General features: G+C 42.7%; 1 protein-coding gene and 1 non-coding gene across 2 annotated transcripts in view; one reads left to right on the top strand and one right to left on the bottom strand.

Annotated features, from left to right (window-relative positions):
• The window catches only part of lmbr1 (limb development membrane protein 1), a 78,476-nt gene that overhangs the window by 37,123 nt on the left and 21,953 nt on the right, over nucleotides 1-19,400 (top strand). Inside the window, exons 6-10 of the mRNA XM_007908324.2 lie at nucleotides 2,352-2,478; nucleotides 4,465-4,533; nucleotides 8,900-8,964; nucleotides 13,715-13,787; nucleotides 17,021-17,107. Of these exons, the coding sequence (XP_007906515.1) occupies nucleotides 2,352-2,478; nucleotides 4,465-4,533; nucleotides 8,900-8,964; nucleotides 13,715-13,787; nucleotides 17,021-17,107 (421 nt within the window). The remainder of the gene's footprint in view (nucleotides 1-2,351; nucleotides 2,479-4,464; nucleotides 4,534-8,899; nucleotides 8,965-13,714; nucleotides 13,788-17,020; nucleotides 17,108-19,400) is intronic.
• trnaa-ugc lies at nucleotides 15,437-15,508 on the bottom strand. The gene has a single exon. It is a non-coding gene; the product is annotated as a tRNA-Ala (tRNA).

Here is a 19,400-nt window from a genome sequence, read left to right as displayed (position 1 = left end):
TGTAATTTTGTTGTTGTTGTTCATGTCGGGAGGACGTCCCAAGGCGCTTAAAGGCACTTTGTTCTCCCTGCTTTGCAGTTCGATACCTATTTACATACATATGGGTTATTTGATAATGTGCTCATTATAAACTACTCCATAGATAACAAATGGATTTGGATTAAAAGATTTCAGTGATAGTTTACAAAGGACAGAGGCTATGCGTGCATTGAATGCTCTAATATTGAAATTTTGATATGAGAGAAAGAGAACACTGAAAAAGAACACTTATTACACATCATTTAAGATATATAGTGGTAATCTTTCCTCTCCGCCATTGATCTTGTTAGAACGCTTCCCTGTCTGAAGACAATGAAGACCGTCTTATCTGTACCTGCAACCCTTCTGCAACCTGCAACAAATCTCCTTGTTTTCACACAGGAAGACAAGAAGACATTTTCACCTGGGACCTTGGAGATAGAGATCATTGTAGAGTCCTGTAGCGTAGTGGTTAACATGCTCGCCTCGTAAGCGAGAGGACCTGTGTTTGTTTCCCAGCCGGGGGTGGGGAACCTTAGGCAAGTTTTCTTACTCCACGTGCCTCTGTTTACCTAACAGTGAGTAGGTTGTTAGTCAATTGGTGGATTGCTGTCCGGGGGTAATAATTGCTTCGAAAAAATAATAATAATAAATATCAAACGTTTTGTTTCGCCCACAAGATTCAGTCGATTCACTTACAGTATATTCTGTGAAGCGCATTGAGACGTCTCAATAATAAGGCGCTATATCAAATATAAATATTATCCTTATTATCCAGCTGACCAAAACAAAATTGAGTCTCAAAGCAATTGCTCTTGCATCCTGAGTCCGTAACTTGCAACAACAACAACAACTATATAGTGCCCTTCATGCTGGACAGTGTCTCGGAGTACTTGCACAGGCATGTTGCCTCGTGTACCTTCAGACATATTTGCTAACCTACAAATCTCCAGTGACATGACATGAACCAGAGTTTTACCATCAGGTGGATGCAAAGCAACAAGTGGTAGATGTATAACAGATTTCATCTTATTAATAATTTTGATTCTCAGATGTCATTTCTTATTGTCCAGCAGGACATCTGTATGGAATTAGACAATAGGTTTAGTTTCAATTTGAATATCTAATCAAATAAACCACTGAGTGTTTTGATTCTCTGAGGACATTTCTCCACAATATGCCTTTGACCTGTAATATCCCACAGAATGAAGCTGCAGAATAAAGCTTAGCCTACAAATACTGGGCAGGGCCTGAGTTTACTTTTAATGCAGGTCTCCCATAGTCCTGCGTTTAAGGGAAGTGTAGTATACTTCTGGACTGTCTGTAGATCGTCGGGTTGTAGCTGATATCACTTCCTGGATTTCATAAGGACGTCTTTCCGATGTGAAAGGCGCTATACCACTTGTAACTTGTTGTTGTTATTGTGAATGTCCACAACAAACAAGAAATGTCAGTGCTGAGGTTATGAAGAGGTAGTCCGTGTAGTTTTCAGCGCTTGCGGATGACCGTTTTACTCGAATACCGAGGATATCAACTCTTAGATAAATGTGAAAAATGCCGTGTGTTGAAATTTAAACTTGAAAAAATGTCGAATTTATGGATTACTCCAAGTTAGGATTGTTTGGTTTGGTTAGCCGAGGGTCTGACACATGGAAATCCATCACCTTGGTTAAGAATCTCCAAGCCAATCTACTGAGAGCTTCCTAGATGTATTATTTCCATTTGGTGAAGAGTGTGCATTCTTTGTGCTCACTCACTTGAGCACCAGCGTAGCTCCAACTTGTGCTCACTCACCTCCACTAAAGGGACATCGTCATTCGTTGGTGATTAGACATTTGACAAATGCCCCCCCTCCCCACGCAGGTTGCCAGCAGCACGGCTCAGCATGCAATGCATAAATAGCCAAACTCTGGCACTCTCTCCCTCAATCCCTCCGCCTGTCCCCCCCCCTCTTTCTCCCTCCTCACCTTCAAATCCCTTCCCTTTTTTGATGGTGCTGCCGGTCACTACCCCACGTGAAGGGCACTGTATAAATGCAAGTTGTTGTTGCATAAGAGTATTGCCGCTGTACTTTATTCAGCCCGAATCCATACCTCTACTCACTCAATGCTGGTTTCACCAGTTGGAGATCCAGAGATTCAAGGTCTTGATTCGAGATCTTCAATTACTCATTAAAATGAAGCGTTTGGTATCTTGTTTCTTTGCACTTGTTGATCTCTCGTGCGTAGCTTTTGAATGAGCAGTTTTTTTTTGCTGTACTCTTAATATTCGTAAGCGTCTAATTTACCTCAACACTGTTTCTCTCACTATAATTGTTTTCCATTCATTTTTAGGGGATTAAGGCACGCATTTTGGAGACCTTTGTGATGCTTATTCTCCTCGCATTACTTATATTGGGAATAGTCTGGGTGGCTTCAGCTCTGATTGACAACGATGCTGCCAGTATGGAATCTTTATACGGTAAGTGGATTGAAAATACTTTGGCTACTTTTGATTGAGGGTTTAAAAATGTGCTTTAATAATAATAATAATAATCCTTGCATTTGATATAGGCCCTTAGCACACCTTCGAGACGTCTCAAAGCGATTCACAGGATGCACTATAAAGTGAATTGACTATATTTTGTGGGCGAAAGACTTTATACCTCAACTAGGAATGTTCTGCTCGTGCAATCTGTGGAAGGAGTGGTGCGAGAGACCAGTACAATATCTGCTTCCAGCACCTGGAGAGATGATTAATCACAGAATTACGAAGCTTTGGTACTTCCTCCCCAAATCCCGCTGCCTTGCCCCCTCCTTCCCCTCTTTTAGATCACGACTGAAGAGCTTCCTCTTCGACCATGTTTACCTCCACCCCCTCCCCAGTGAAGGGCGCTGTGTAAATGCAAATTGTTGTCGTTGTTTGCCGTGGCTGAGATTCTTTCTGCTCAACAGTTAATGGCTCCAGGTTTAAGAGCAATAACAGATGGAGTTGTGGTGTTTCTCATATGTTCGGTGGACATGGTTAGTCGTGTCCGGCTCTGCACAGTGGCTAGCGCTGTTATGTAAATGCTTTTTTTTTTAAAAAAAGAGAAACTACGTCAATTTAATCCTGATCGGGAGAGTTTTCACAATTCACGATGCAAAGTTGAAACCGCGTGCGATTGAAGCTTCCTCCTGACATTCTCCCTTCCAAAAGAAAAATAATAGTAACAATCCGGTCAAACCACGGCTGTTTGTGGGGACGCTGCTGTGCGCAATTGGCTGCCGCGTTTGGCCCTCAAAATCTCCCGTCAGTTTACTTTACAGTATATTCTGTGAAGCGCTTTGAGGCATCTCAATGGCGTGATAAGGCGCTGTATAAAAATGCAAGGATTATTATTATTCTCACTATTTCTGAAAGTTTGCATTTCTCTTACATCAATGTGTAGAAGCTGAAATCTAGCTGAGCTGCTTGTATGACAGTATTAAACACTGAATTGCAGGGTGTGCGGTTTAATTGCCCTATAAAGCTATGCATAAAATAACATGATAAATGTGTATGAAGTCTACATTTGGACCCTGTCCAAATTGACAATAACAAGGCCAAAGCCAATAAAAATATAACAAACTATCTTCCAGTTAATCCTCTAACTTTCTTTTCATGTCATGGATTGGCTTTTTTTTCGTTCCCAAATAACTTTGTTTCCAACACCCAGCCGAGAAAGATGTTGGCGAGTTGGCTGCAAAGCTGAAGATGGCTTCATTACCACAAATGTATTGACGATCTAAGAAAAGTCTTTATACTAGGCTTTGTTTTACTCTTGTGGTGACTTTGCATTGTGGAGTCCTGTGGCTCAGGGGTTAGAGCACTCACCTCGCAAGCGAGAGGACCTGGGTTTGATTCCCGGGCAGGTCAGGGCGAAACGTTGGGCAAGTTTCCTTTCTCCACACACACGCCCCTGTTTACCTAGTGAGTAGGAACCCGGTTGTTAATCGATTGGCAAATCGTTTTTCCGGAGATAATAATCCTTTAAAAAAAATACTAATAATTTGATCACTCAATCCACGACTGTTTGTAAGACACTGTTGTGCGCAATTAGCTGCTGCGTTTCGCCCACAAAATATACAATCAATTTGCTTTACAATATTTTCTGCGAAGCGCTTTGAGACACCTCGAAGACCTGATAAGGCGCTGCATCAAATGCAAGTATTATTGTTATCATTGCGATTTTATTTTGCAATTCAAATCGATTCCTGCATTTTTTTTTCTCTTGTCTGTATGTGAAGTGCAGTTCAAAAACTTTTCAGTTGCAGCTATTTGGGTATTACACGCTTTTGATTTAGCATTGTAATCTTAAAGTGCAACATTTATATTGTATTTCTAAGTTATTGCATAGGTTTCTGCAGTAAATACTGTATCAAACCAACTTTTCTTTGGAAAACTTGAAAGTTACTAAAACATATTTTCTTGTGTTTTTTCCCACAGATCTTTGGGAATTTTATCTCCCTTATTTATATTCCTGCATTTCTTTGATGGGAGGTTTACTGCTTCTCTGTAAGTAATTCTTCTATCGCTAAAAGATTAGGTAACCTAATTTATACCATACGTGATAAGATATTTGCCATATTTCATGGAGACTGCTTCAATATTGAGAGCAAATACTGTGGGAAAAAACCTTTCATGGCAACCTATCTGCTATTAATTATCATTATTTTTGCTTTTGTTAAGATATGGTATGAGCGGGATATTTAATGAAAAATTATGAGATGTGAGTTGAATTTCACTTGCACTGGGCACAAGTTATTTGAGTGTGAGTTAACTACGCTTTATTAGTTAGATATAAATCATATTCTAGGTACCTTTTCTCCATCTTTTACCCAATTGTTCTTTTCAAGCAAGCAGTTTAACATCCAACTGATAGAACTGCTTGTTAAACTGTGGAGTCCTGTAGCTCAGTGATTAGAGCACTCGCCTCACAAGCGCGAGGAACCGGTTTGATTCCCGGGCAGGTGAAAAGTTGGCCAAGTTTCCTTACTACACACACACAAACACACGCCTCTGTTTACCAGCAGTCAGTAGGAATCTGGTTGTAAATCGATTGGCGGATCGCTTCTCCGGGATTAATAATCCCTCAAAAAAAAATTAGATCATTCAACCCACGCCTGTTTGCGGGGACGCTGCTGTGCGCAATTGGCGGCCGCATTTCGCCCACAAAATACACAGTCACTGCACTTTACAATATATTCTGTGAAGCGCTTTGAGGCGACTCGAAGACACGATAAGGCGTTGTATCAAAGGCAAAGATTATTATTTCCACGCCGCCGTTTTCCATTCCCGTGTGTGCTTTGTGTGGTCCACTAGGTGGGGTGCTGCACAATGTTCTGTGTCTGCGGCGAAGGCTTTGGACATGATTGTAAAGCGACAACAATTTAGGTGCGGAACGCGATGTGCACTACGTGACGGGAGGGGATGTCGGAGAAAACAGGGCAGGTGTTGCTCATGTTGGCCATGAATTCTGAAACGTTTAGGTTTAATATTCACTTGCAGAGGCAGCCCTGGGTGTGACAAGTGTACGTGTGTGTGTGTGTGTGTAAGCGGTTGGGGTGGGGGGGTGTCTGTATTGTAGCAGAAGATGTGGAAAAAGTCAGGCTCAGCTCTGATACCTTCTACAGTCGAGGTGGTCTGTTGAGTGAGACTTGTTTCCAAGACTCGCACATGAACAATAACCATTTGAGCAGAGTACTGAGGTTAGAGCACTCGCTTCTCAAACAAGAGGACCCGGGTTTGATTCCCGGGCAGGTCGGGGCGAAACGTTGGGCAAGTTTCCTTACTCCGCACACACGCCTCTGTTTACCAGCAGTCAGTAGGAACACGGTTGTTCGTTGATTGGCGGATCACTTTTCCGGGGGTAATAATCCCTCCAAAAAAAAATACAAGGATTATTATTATTATTATTATTACTTTCCTAGATATCTGGGGAACGTGCATGTGGGCAGGAGGGAGCCTGGAAACATTTACTCATCCCTCCTTCCCTCCCTCCCTCCCTCCCTCTCGCCATTCTATCACTATGCCTCAGAGCTGCTGTCCTCCACCTGTTCAGCTGGACATTTAAAATCCCGTTGTCACGGTCGGCAAACACAGGGACTTTGTTACTCTCGGTGCCTTTGGCTAATAATCCTCCAGATAAAATTGTCCGTTCACTTCGTGGATGTTGTTGGGGGGCAACTGCGGCGGCAATTGGGCCGCCACGTTCACCTGCAAATCCACAGTCACTGGGTTTCGCGGTAAACCGCGCCGGTGACTTTGAGAGGGCCTCGACATCCCGACAGAAGCTCTCGGATCAAATCGTCAAGCGGGCGCTTCACCACGGTCGAGCTGCAGTTTCACTCGTTAGCCACCAGAGGTCACTGACAGTCTGCCCCACAGCGTAGACACCCGAGCGCAAACCTTCCCTGTTCCCGGTTTACAGCCCACGGCTGACAAGACAGCGGGTGGACTGTGCACTAAATTGCAGTGAATGTTGACAGAATTACTACACTTCTGACTGCAGGTTGGGCCTGGCCTGGCCTGTCAGCACTCGGACTGCCCGCTCCTTCAGAGGAGTCAAAGACTGTCCTAAAATACTTTCCACAATCACGATGGTTTTACTTCGCTCTTTTAAAATGATTTAGCAATTTTTTGTGGGGGGTTCGGTTTTTGGATCGCCGGAGCGGACTGCGGCTCGGTCGAAACAAGATCCAGTTGTGCAGGTCTGCGTAGATAGAGGTCAATGTACATGCGAAGAATTTAAACTGCCGGATGCGATGGGAATAAAGAAATCATAAGCATTTCTAAGCTTACTCCCCAGGAAGATGGTCTTCATTGACTGTAATAATCAGAGCTCTGCTCATGCGCACGTGATATCGGATTGATGTTTAGTCATTTCGACCCATCTACTGTATAGTGCCAGACGAAATCCCAGTAGTCTTCATAATGTAATATTTTAAATGAATATTACATGAGTTGACCTGATGTTGACTGTTTCCTTCCTTCCATGTAAAGGCCAAGATGATCAGAATGCAGACTGGGGTTGAGGGAGCAAAAAAGTGTTGTCAGCCTAAAAAAAAAACATCGCTCAAATAACTCAGCCCCCACCCCCACCCGCACATAGGCACTGTTAACAACTTGGAACGTGTGTCTGAATAGAGAAGCAAAATGAAGGATTTTATATGGAGAAAATTGTATAAATATGTAATAATAATAATCCTTGCATTTGACATAGGGCCTCATCACTTGAAATTGAAACGTCTCAAAGCGCTGCACAGAATATACTGTAAAGTGGATGCACTGTGTACTTTGTGGACAAAAATACGAAACTTATTATTTCTGTTCGGTGTGAATTATTGTGAAGATGTTCCACATAGACATATATTTCTGAACCACAAAAAGGTTTCAATGTATTTTCTAATGCTGTGGTTCATATACAGCCTCTGTTCCCTGGTCTTGTTGCTGTTGAGCCTTTGAATCATGCTGGTGAAGTAGTCAGTGAGTGAGATGTAAACAGTACTAAACAGAGTGAATTAGATCAAGGGAAGAAGCTTCTAATTTCACAAGGCTGTGTTTTATAGCAAAAAAAACATTGCAATCTGACATGTTAGAATCTTACTTGGTTTCACGTTGACGTTTTGGATTACGTTTAAAATGGTTTCTTGAACCGAGCTATTTAGTTTTCAAGAGGATCCCCCCCAAAAATTTGAATTCCTCAGCGGAAATGTCCATTCATTTGTATGTGATGTGCATTTCCTCTTTAGAGATTAAATGATTGAATTGCTCCCACTTTACCCGTGCGACCTTCTGCAATGCAACTCTCCTGCTGTATCTCTCTCTCTCTCTGTCTCTCTCTGGAACTTCAACCTTGAGTGCCTCTGCCTTGTCCCTCTCACTCTGCCTTCAAAATCTGCCTCAAGACCCATCTCTTGTTGTTGTTTCAATTGTGTTCCAGTCAACTGTGTGAAGCTCTTTGCGACGTCCTTCTGTCGTGAAAGGTGCTCTATCATTGTAAATTGTTGGCGAATCGGATTTGTCTTAATTCATTTGTATCTTGGCAATAATTTTATGAGTGTTCCCTCTTTACCTAGAGTTTCCTGCATTTTTTTGTGCTCCCCAGACCTGGGGCTTTGGGGTACCATTTTGTACACCTTCAGGTCTATTAATATCTTTTGATGTTGTGGTTGAGGAATTTTCAAAGAATCGGGCTTTTTTTTAAAAAAAATTGTCGTATCAATCATCACATTTAGGACACTCTGCTCGTGAAAGCATTTGCTGAGATTGTGCAAGATTTCTTACTAAAAGTAGGAAACTAACCAGGAAAATACAGCACTAGATCTGGCTTTAACTAACGATCAGTGGCTGATTAATAAAGTAGACCTGAAGGAACATCTGGGGTCTAGGGACCAAAACGTTGTTAAATCTTCTGAGAAGAAATGCGGGAAGAAAGTTGAAGGAAACCCATAAAGAAGAGTGAATTTTAGGCAAGCGAACTCTGAGGCTGTGGGAGAATAATAATAATATTATTAATAATAATAAAGAAGAAGAATGCAGGAGAGAAGACTTCAGATGGGAGGAGGTAGCAGGAAAGGGTATAAAAGGAAAGTGCAATAGGTTTTAATTGAGCCAGCTCCACACCAGTACAAACCGATTTACTCAGAGCCTCCTCAAGCGAGGGGACCCGGGTTCGATTCCCGGGCAGGTCGGGGCGAAACATTGGGCAAGTTTCCTTACTCCAGACACACACACACACACGCGCGCCTCTGTTTACCCAGCAGCAAGTAGGAACCCGGTTGTTAGTCAATTTGCTTCTGATCGCTTTTCCGGGGGTAATAATCTTTTCAAAAAATATATATAAATAATAATAGCCTTTGATTTTTTTTTCTCTCTCTAGTGTGTACACCAGTCGGACTCTCCACAATGTTCACAGTGATGGGACAGTTGCTGGTAAAACCTACGGTAAGTTATCAGCACTTTGGCTGTTGTGACCAGAGGTGAGTTTTTTTTAATGGCCATTAAAATGTACCGGATATTGCAGTCCTTCTGCCTGGTTCAAAAGTTTTTTTAAAAAATCCCATTCTATTCCACTTCTCATACCCCTTGAGCAATTTCTTTCCAAAAAGACTCTTATCTTAATTCCCTCTTGAATTTGCTGACACAATCTGGTTTCAGAGCTTTCCTGGGCAGTGAATTTTGTTTTGTAAAATAATTCAGTCTGCATTGGCTGTTACTTTCCATCTTCCTAACACCGAATCTATACCTCCTTGTTGTACAAGGTGACAGTGCTGAACGTATTATTAAGGGTATATTGATCTATACCCTTTAGGATCTCAAATATCTTCACTAAGATCTCCCCTAAACATCCCCAGCCTCTCGTAACTCAGATGCTTAATTCCAGTTAGCAGTCTTTCTGCCCTTTGCTTCATCTTCTCGCATGCCAAGAATCCGTAGAACAAACCGGGAGACGAGGGGGTGCGAAACTTTCACACTTCCCGTCTCGAACATCCATATCCCCGCCTCTGTTCATGAACTCACAAGAGAGATGTGTAGTAAGAAAGCCCTTTGGACCATGTGATCTGATCGGTTCTTCCCAAACACTTACCCCACTGTCGAGATGTTTCTTGGACATGTCCACCATCCTAACCATCTCTCCGGGTCTGGCGTTAAATGCATATACAGAAAACTCCTATCATAGCGCCATTCACTGCCATTCGCATATCATTCTCTATAGCACTGTCTTGCTTATAAGGCAGGGCGGTGATGGACCCCTACTTTTTGATGCCAAAGCATATAAATCCAGTTATCCAGAAAAAAAAGTACAAAAATAGGTAAGGTTGTGGGTCACGAAAATGAACAATATTAACAATCTTTGCTATTACTTGTGGAACAACAGGATGGCCTCCTTCTGTGCCGTAATATTCTATGATTTGTGTTGCACAACCTCATCTACTTGTGTTATTCACGCGATCCACAACCTGTTTACTGTTCAGTTTTATGTGGAGGGAATATCGACCAGGAAAACAAGGAGAAACTCTTCTATTTTCGAATGGTATCATGGATCTTTGTTCTGTGCAACAGCACAAGATTGCTAAGATTGTTCAGATCTTTGTTCTGTCGTGGATTAAACCATTCTGCTGTGGATAGTGAGAATGACACTGCGGTGAGTCAGTACAGTTTGTTTTCCGTAAGTTTCTGGTTAAAATTCGAAGCTACAAAAATGAACCGCTTCAGAGGAGATTTTACGTGGCCTCTTTAAAGAGGAAGGAATGTCTACACGAGTATTTTCTGTTTAAAGTGCTTCCTCGTCATAGTCATATTTTCAGACCTGCAAACAATCTACCGAACCCCTGCACAGGTTTTGATTGGTGCAGAAGCCTATAAAATTCACTGAATTCCTGATTAATTTTAATAGACCTGCCCTGTTGCTAATCGCTCAGATTGCTGCCACCGCTTTTGCCTGTTTTAGTTGCCTTGCCAGCAATTTCCCTGCTTTACCTCTCTCTCTCTCTCTCTCTCTCTCTCCCCTCAAAGTGCTTTTGCTCAGGCCTGAAAAATAGCGGCCGTTCCATTTGTTCCCTCGTAGAGTTGAGATTTCTGTTCAGCCTTTATTAGCCCTGAGTGCCTTTCCGAACGGGAAGGGGATGTGGTGCATCTCTAAGTGATGGATCTGAGCGCGCAGCATGCTGCTTCCCTGCTTTCCCTCTTTCCAAACTGATGCACGGTTTGTGATGTAGCCCCACACTGCCGTCTTCCTGTGGGGATGTGTCTCAGGTCACTGGTTTGTGATTTCCCTGTAGGTTTTTCTAAGTTATTATCTCTAGCCTTTGTATGCAGGTCGGGTCGCATTGGGTTGCTTTGACGTCAATTCCCAGATGACTGTAGCTCAGTGTCGACGGGGCTGAGGCTCGTTTGCTTTTGCTCTAGTCACTACTCTACTCACAATAGGTGTTGACTGCATTGACCTGCTTGGATGCTCAGTCCCAACTCGTGGAGCTGATGTGCAACCTCAGTCCATTAACTCCAGACTCAGTTACTCCCTCCGCCCAGCTCGCAGGGCTCCGACACGAACTGCAAACCATCCAGAAATCTGCCACCCGCATCCTCTTACACACCTCTTTCCTCAGAGGATTATATTGAAGATTCTTGGCCTCTCTTTCACATGCCTTCCTTCACATTGTCTCTTTGCCTCACCCTTACCATCCATTGCCACCTCCTGTTGTACCTGCCTCATATCCCCCACCCAATCCATCTCACCAGCGGTGGGCGAGCTTTCCTCTGCTCTGTGTCCAACCTCTTCAACTCCATCGTAGAATCTCTCCGCAACTCTCTCCAAAACCCATCTTAAGATCCATCTTTTCAACTGTGCTTTTGGTCACCTTTCTCCTCCCCTTCTTAGCTCCTCTCTTTCCTTCCTCCTCCTCCTCCCCCCCCACACACACAACTTGGGATCTCCCTGTCTGTTGTGTCAAGGGCTCTGAGACGTTCTGAAATGAAAGTTTGGTTTGGATACTCTTTAAGCACAGCCATGGGTTTCCACAGGTATCAGACACCCAGCTGACCAAAAAAAAAGCCAGCTGACTTCTGTAAATTGGCTAAATATGCAGGAAATTGGTGGATGATCTGAGATCACTATTGATCAATACCTACACCCTGTGATATCCCTACTATATTAATAATAATAATAATCTTTGTATTTAATATAGTGCCTTATCATGTCTTCGAAACGTCTCAAAGCATTTCACAGAATACACTGTAAAGTGAATTGGCTGTATTTTGTGGGCCGAACGCGGCAGCCAATTGCACACAGCAGCGTCCCCGCAAACAGCCGTGGATTGAGTGACCAAATTATTATTATTATTTTTGAAGACGAACAAAGACTATAGGGTTGAAAAACTAACCATTAGGGAATACATATTGCAAAATGGAAAATAATCAGTAAAATCCCAAGTAGTGGGGTAATGAGTAGTGGGATGGTATCATCTGAACTCCTCATCTTCTCTCTACACATACATTCCCTATAATCTTGTACATTTGGGAAGACAAGTTTGCAGGGCTATGGGGAGAAAGCGGGGAAGTGGGGTTGATTTGGAAGCTCTTTTCAAACAGCCGGCACAGACACGATGGGCCGAATGGCCTCCTGTGCTGTACAATTCTATGATTCTATGATCCCATTTTGCTTCCAAAATAACTTCCAACAGCACAGACCGGAGATTGAACCCGGGACCTTAAATCTGTGTGGTTCATGTATGTACGCACTAAATAAACTCACTGACACACCAGGGAGTCTCCTGATGTGTTGCTTTTAACTTCCAGCTTGTATCTACTCTGCTTCCCCGGCACAAACCCTTAGAGCCGGTCTCCTACTCTCTCAAGAAGGGGAAACTGACTCCACTGACAATCTTTAAACGTTTAAAATGTTCGTTATTATTCTTTTGTTCTCACCTCACTCAAGAGGAACCCAATCTCCATGGGTGCCACTGGAACCTTCTTGATCCATCATATTATCCTTTTTCCGAGGGTAATAATCCCTTCTCAAAAAATAATAATAATTTGGTCATTCATCCACGACTGTTTATGGGACGCTGCTGTGCGCAATTGGCTGCCGCGTTTTGCCCACACAATATACAGTCAATTCACTCTACAGCGTATTCTGTGAAGCGCTTTGAGACATCTCGAAGATGTGCTAAGGCTCTGTATCAAATGCAAGAATTATTATTATTATACCATTCCTAGGGAAATATATTCCTAGGAATCTGATTCCGTGTGAGCTGAGAGACCTTGCTATGTGCGTGTGTTTCCAACTTTAAAGCCACAATGGTACTTTGGGACTGTTGATCATTAAATACATATTGGTTTTCTAAAAAAAAAACACGGTCACTTTTAATAGTTAACTGAAATGCTTCAAATCTGACAATTATGCGTGATTGACCTAAATAAGGAGCGTAAAAAATGGAAGGCTTGTTAATGTTTGAGAAATTAGGAAATTTGAAAGCCCCCCCCACCCCCCCCCCCCCAAAAAAAACGACTTCTTGGGTGACTTCCAGAATGATTGAAATTAATTTTCATCTTTTCGAGTAGATATCCTATTACAATGTCATCAGTGTGGCTGCCATTTCAGATGGGAAGCTGTTATGAGATAATTAACTTTGTAACCTAGGATGAACAATTATGACACTTTGCTGAGCAACACTGAATTGCCTACTGTGAAGCAGCAATGAATTATATATTAGGATGCTGACATAGCAAGCACATTGCCCTCTCTATCAACTAATGCAAGTCTGTCTTCCAGTCTGATTATAGACAGTATGCTTTACTGATGACTTGGGAAGAGAACCTTGCAGAGTCCAAAGACTCTTTGTTGCAGGTGTCCGGAAGGCACTGGTTCAGAGAAAGAGCACACTACAACAATGTTTTGTCTGAACTTAAACAGTCCTTGCGATATATAACACGATGCAGGTTTTTCTTTTATCCTGAAACTTCTCAGTACATTTTCCCTCCTGCGATGAAAACTGTTCCTCTGATTTCCTAGATTGCTGTGCCCAATTGTAAAATACCAGCGACTGGCTTGTTGAAGGAAAATGTGGAATACTAATCCTTTATATATCAGTATTAAAAACGTAACTGGATTTAAGTGTAAAAACACCTACAAATTTCAGCTATTGTTGCGCATTTCTTTTGCTGAATTGTTTTCCGTTGATTAAATCTGTAGATTCTCGAGGATTTGGATGAGCAAATGTACTGTGTCAGCCTGCAGGAGGAAGCACTTATGAGAAGGATAAATGGTAGGTGGCACAGACGTAATCTTTCTCTCTTTCCCAGCCCCCCGCCCCCCTGCCCGCCCGCCCACAGATGGCAGCTGAATAAGGTTGATGGAGAAGATGGATTGAAAGCCTCGATGAATCATTCAGATGATAAACTGCACCGAGCTCTCACTTTTCAGTAGCAATATGATTTATGTGAGAAACATTTAGACTTTCTGAGGGAATTAATGGTTACAAAATTCCAGGGCCAAAATAAAAAAAAAAAGACCGAAATGCAAAATCAATTTCTATCACTCCCTTTATTAATTGATGCAGTTGATTTTTGCTCCCATGTGTATCTCTCAAGGTTGCAAGAGATCTATAATTTAAATTACCGCCGCAATTTGTTAGTGCTATAAATGATTTGAGGAAAAAAATGAACAGGTTGCGATATGTTATTTGGCTGCAACTCCATGTGACTAATTTATATTTTAACTGCTTGGGGTATAGGGACAGATCCTACTGAATATGCTGTATAATATTTCAGCACTTTTTTTTAAACCTATAATACGATGACTCACAAAAAGTCATTGATTGAATGACGAACGTTGTCTTCTTTTACCAATATCTGGGTCAGGAAGCCTCGGCAAAAAAGCCTTTTATTCATTATGGGCGTAATGTTGAGCCATTCAATTAGCTCAAGTATTAAGTATTAATCTATATTAAGTTTCTTCACCCCTCCTGGGAAAGATATACAACAACAACAACTTGCATTTATATAGTGCCCTTCAAGCGGGATAGCTTCCCGGATTGCTTGGTGTTCCAGGAAGGTGTTGGTTATCCATTATTGGAAAGAGATGACATCCTGTCATGGCGTGGAGTCCTGTAGCTCAGTGGTTAGAGCACTCGCTTTGCAAGTGAGAGACCTGAGTTCAATCCCAGGCAGAGGGCCAAACCTTGGGCAAGTTTCCTTACTCCACACAGAGCCTAATAATAATCCTCCAAAACCAAAACCAATAATAAATTGGTCATTTTCATTATACGACTGTTTGTGGGACATTGCTGTGCGCAATTGGCTGCCGCGTTCGCCCACAAATATACAGTCAATTCACTTTACAGTGTGTTCTGTGAAGCGCTTTGGGATGTCCTCCTGACATCAAAAGCGCTATATCAAATGCAAGGATTATTATTATTATTATTATTCCAGGTGGCAATCTTCTAACCAAAAAAATTAAAAAAACAAATAATTAAATGACAGTGGTTGACATAACTCATGTTCCTAGCAAATAAACTTGCCTGATGAATAGCTTCATTTCTGAACTTGTTTTATTTGATTGGAATATTTACATACATGGCTAAGAGTCAACTCTCTTATCAACATTGGTCAAGAAACTGGTCTGTCGGCACCTGATGGATAATAATAATAATAAGCCTTGCTTTTGATATAGCTCCTTATTACGTCTTCAAGGCGCTTCAGGGAATGCACTGAAAGTGAATTATACATTTTGTGGGCGAAACACGGTAGCCACTTGCACACAGCAGCGTCTCACAAACAGCTGTGGATTGAAGTGACCAATTGTTTTTTAAAGTAATCATTACTCCAGAAAAACGATCCGCCCATCGACTAACAACCGGGTTCCTACTGACTGCTGGCAAACAGGCGTAGGGAGTAAGGAAACTTGCCCAACATTTTGCCCTGCCGGGAATCGAACCCAGGTCTTTCGCTTGCAAGGCGAGTGCTCTAACCCCTGAGCTACAGGGCACCTGTATACCAGTTTCTTAACCACTGTTGACAGAGGGTTGACTCTTAGCCATGTCTCAACTCAGAAGACTGTGTTTGTGTATCCTGATCACATTGTGGGAGGTAAAGAAGGGCCTGACTGTGTCCATCTTAGGTTATGATGAGCAATACTCTCCCTCCCTCCTTAAACTGAGCATTATGACCGAAATTATAGTGTGTGCCACTGTCCATCACACCTACTTCCTGTTACTGGATGATGGATTAAGATGAGTGAGGAGCTAAACTGGGGGAGGAGGCAAAGGGAAATAACAGGAAAACTACTATAATGAAAAAAAGTAGTTATGATCTTCTCTATTCACCTAGAACAATGCGTGTACAGTGGTGACTTGTTCTGCTATTTGCTTTGATAATTTGACATATTTTTACATCGCATTTGTGGTGATTTCTACGTATGTTCAATATGTTGAATATAATGTGACTTATCCTGGATGATAGACGTCTACTTTTTTGCCTACAGCTATTAGTTCTCAAGTTCAAGAGGCACTGGGTGTGGTGGGATCAAAAACACTTATTTGATCAAAGACATTTAATTTTCATTACCTATTCAATGTAGATGAAAGGTTGTTGTATTTGATGCCAGTTACAGTGTTAGGAGTGAACTAATTGGTGTTGATCTGCCAGTTGATCTGCCTGGGGTTAGTATCAGCAATCTAGCCACTCCGATGCTTTTCTTTGAGCAACTGAATCTATGTCTCAGAACTGGAAAGATAACAAAATTAAACTGTTAAGTGACTTTAAATGAGCTGTACCGTGGTTTCAATTGCAAGCCCACAATAAATATCTGAACAAGCCCCAGCAAGCGAGGTCTACAGATTTGGGTTGGTTGACTGCACTCCTGACATTCATGTGGTGAGCAGGCTGGGAAATGATTGATATTTTTTTGAAGCAGATGAAGGTTATTATGCTTATAGAGTACAACAATAACAACAACAACAAAATTACATTTGTATAGCGTCTTTCACGTCGGGAGGACGTCCCAAGGCGCTGGAAGTTAGGCAGTTCTGAATCCAATACGTGTCGACATTGCAGTGTTTATGTCCCTGGCCAGCAATGGCTGTCTGCTTCCATTATTATTATATTATTTTTTATTTACCAGTAATAAGGGTGTGCTTGGATGGATTTTTGTGACTAAAATTTTGAGATGTCTTATCTTTCTGAAAGCAATTAGGAGATCCCCTCTTTTTTTTACAAAAAGTAATCTGACGCCAATGGTTAATCCCAACAGTTATTTGTGTTGTGTCACTTCCAAAGCTTTGCTTGCTTTCCCGACTCTCTCCTTGATCTGATCACATCTCTAAGCTGGGAGGCTGGTTCAGTGCAGCACGGGGTACAGTTGGGATAGTTGATAACTTAGGCAGGAGTAACATTAATAATAATAATAATAACAATGGTCCCATTGTATAACTGATGGTCCACCTTTGTTCACACCCTGATGGATAAACTTGAGACTTTTCCTGCTCCTTTTTCCCCCCAGGAACATACATTACTTCCTATTTCGAATACAATCCAGAGGAGCTCGAACAGGAATTGGATGGTGTGAGGGGTGTAAAGTCGAAGCTGGGTATGAACTTACTGTAAATTAATTTTTCATGCGTTTCAACTGCATATGCAAATCTTGTGTGTCTCAAAGCTTTCTCCTGGTTCCTTAATTATTTATCTTTGAACTCAAAAGTATTTTAAAAAGAAACTTAACAGTGAATTTTACATTTGTATTTATAGAGCCCGGAACTGAATTAGTAATTCTACAGCTTGTTGAAACTTTATTGAAGCATTGTGTGTGTGTGTGAGTGTTTTGGAAAAATTCGATTGAGAATTATTCTGAAACAAGGCATTGTTGAAGGTCCGGCCTGCCCCACCTTCAGCCTTTCTGCCCTCACCCTTTGGAACTCCATCCCACAGTCCCTCCACCTCGTCCCCTCCCCTGCCTCCTTTAAGCCCATCTCAAGACCCATGTCTTCAACCATGTCTTCGGTCACTCTCCTATCCCTACTCTCCCTGCCCTCCACCCCTCCTGATCCTAACCCCCTGCTCAGGTCTAAATCCCTGACTGTCCAGCGCCTTGGGACACAAGGCCTCCTGACATGAAAGGCGTTATACAAATTTACTGTTGTTTGTGATGCCTGTCATGAAGGGAATGAAAGTAGCACATAATCCAATGAGAACAAAAGTAAAGTAAGAATAAAAGTAAAAGGCATTGTTAGGGTTAGGGCAAGTCAAGGAATTGTCAGCCTCAAAAATAATGATACCAAATTCTCAAACGCATCCTATAACAACTGCCAAGACCAATCTGACTCGAAGGCATTCATTCACTTGCCATTGGCAGAACTCCAAATAGAGATCTGGTCTGAAATTCTTTCTTGATTCAGAGGAAACGTGTACTTGAAAGAAGGCATTTTGAGCTTAGAAAGAGATTACAATACAGCAAATGCACAATGTACACATTCAAACGTATGCAACAGCAGGAAGGGGGTGCAGTTGGACAAGCCCAGAGTTTTGTACCCGAATGTACACAGTTGCAGCAACATTTAGAGTCATATGCGAAAGTGTAAAAATCTACAAGAAACTAAGCTGCTTGAGCTTAACGAGTGTGTTCTTATCTGTAACAAGTTAGTATTGCTATAATCCTGGATGGACAAGCAAGTTGGTTGGAAAATTAGAGACTTGAGAGACAAATGAAGTCATTCCTGGCATCTCTGGGGTGACATAGTACAGGTGGTGGAGGGCGGAATACATCTAGAAACTGGCACAGTTGACAGGAAGAATTATGAGGAAGACCTACTTCTGGAGCTGAACAGCTTTTTAGTGTGGAAAAGAATATTGGGGAAACCTGATTCAGGTCTTTAAAGTGACATGATGAACGTGTGGATTAGGGTCCTGACAGTCCAGAGGGAGAAGTAGTGACGGAGGTGGGTAATGTTGCGGTGATGGGAAGGAAAGCTGAGTGGGTCAGAGTGCAAATGTGAGGTGTAAAGAACAGTTTGGAGTCGAACAAGACATCTAATTTCTGGATTGGCTCCGTGAGGTGAGTGTGCAACTGCGTGGATTGATGCTGGCAGTGGCTGAGTGAGAAGGTGCTGACGGGAGCCAAACAGGAGAGAGAGAGAGCCTGTCTTGTCAACATTCAGCTCCAGAAAGTTAGAGCTCAGGACTTGGATGTCTGACAGGCAATCAGTCAAACAGCAGTGTTGCTGGAATCGAGGGTGGAGGCAGAACGATACATCCGCATTCATGTGAAAGCTAAGCCTATGATGGCAGATGACATTGGAAAGCGGGAGCCTGTAGATATTAAACAGGAGCGAACCAGGGATAGAGCACGTGACGGTGTGGGGTGGGAGGAGAAGCTGTTGAAAGAGATGGATTGAAGATGTTGGGGTAGATGAGAATGGAGCCAGGAGAGGACAGAGCATGGAGGTGGAGCTGAGAGGAGAGGCGGTAGAGAAGGCAGTGTGATCAAGAGTGTCAAAGGCGGCAGATAGATCCAGAAGGAGGAGGAGGCAGGAATAACCTGCACAGATGACGATAATGTTATTAGTGACTTTCACCATCAGCAGGGCAGTCTCAGGGCTGTGGGCAGTGCTGTGGGCAGTCTCAGGGCTGTGGGCAGTCTCAGGGCTGTGGGCAGTCTCAGGGCTGTGGGCAGTCTCAGGGCTGTGGGCAGTCTCAGGGCTGTGGGCAGTCTCAGGGCTGTGGGCAGTCTCAGGGCTGTGGGCAGTCTCAGGGCTGTGGGCAGTCTCAGGGCTGTGGGCAGTGCTGTGGGCAGTCTCAGGGCTGTGGACAGTCTCAGGGCTGTGGGCAGTCTTAGGGCTGTGGGCAGTCTCAGGGCTTTGGGCAGTTTCAGGGCTGTGGGCAGTCTC

This window comes from Callorhinchus milii, unplaced genomic scaffold (assembly GCF_018977255.1).
Source record: "Callorhinchus milii isolate IMCB2004 unplaced genomic scaffold, IMCB_Cmil_1.0 Scaffold2, whole genome shotgun sequence".
NCBI classification, from domain to species: Eukaryota; Metazoa; Chordata; class Chondrichthyes; order Chimaeriformes; family Callorhinchidae; genus Callorhinchus; species Callorhinchus milii.
Note: the sequence above shows the minus strand (reverse complement) of the source record. Positions and strands in the feature narration are given on the sequence as shown.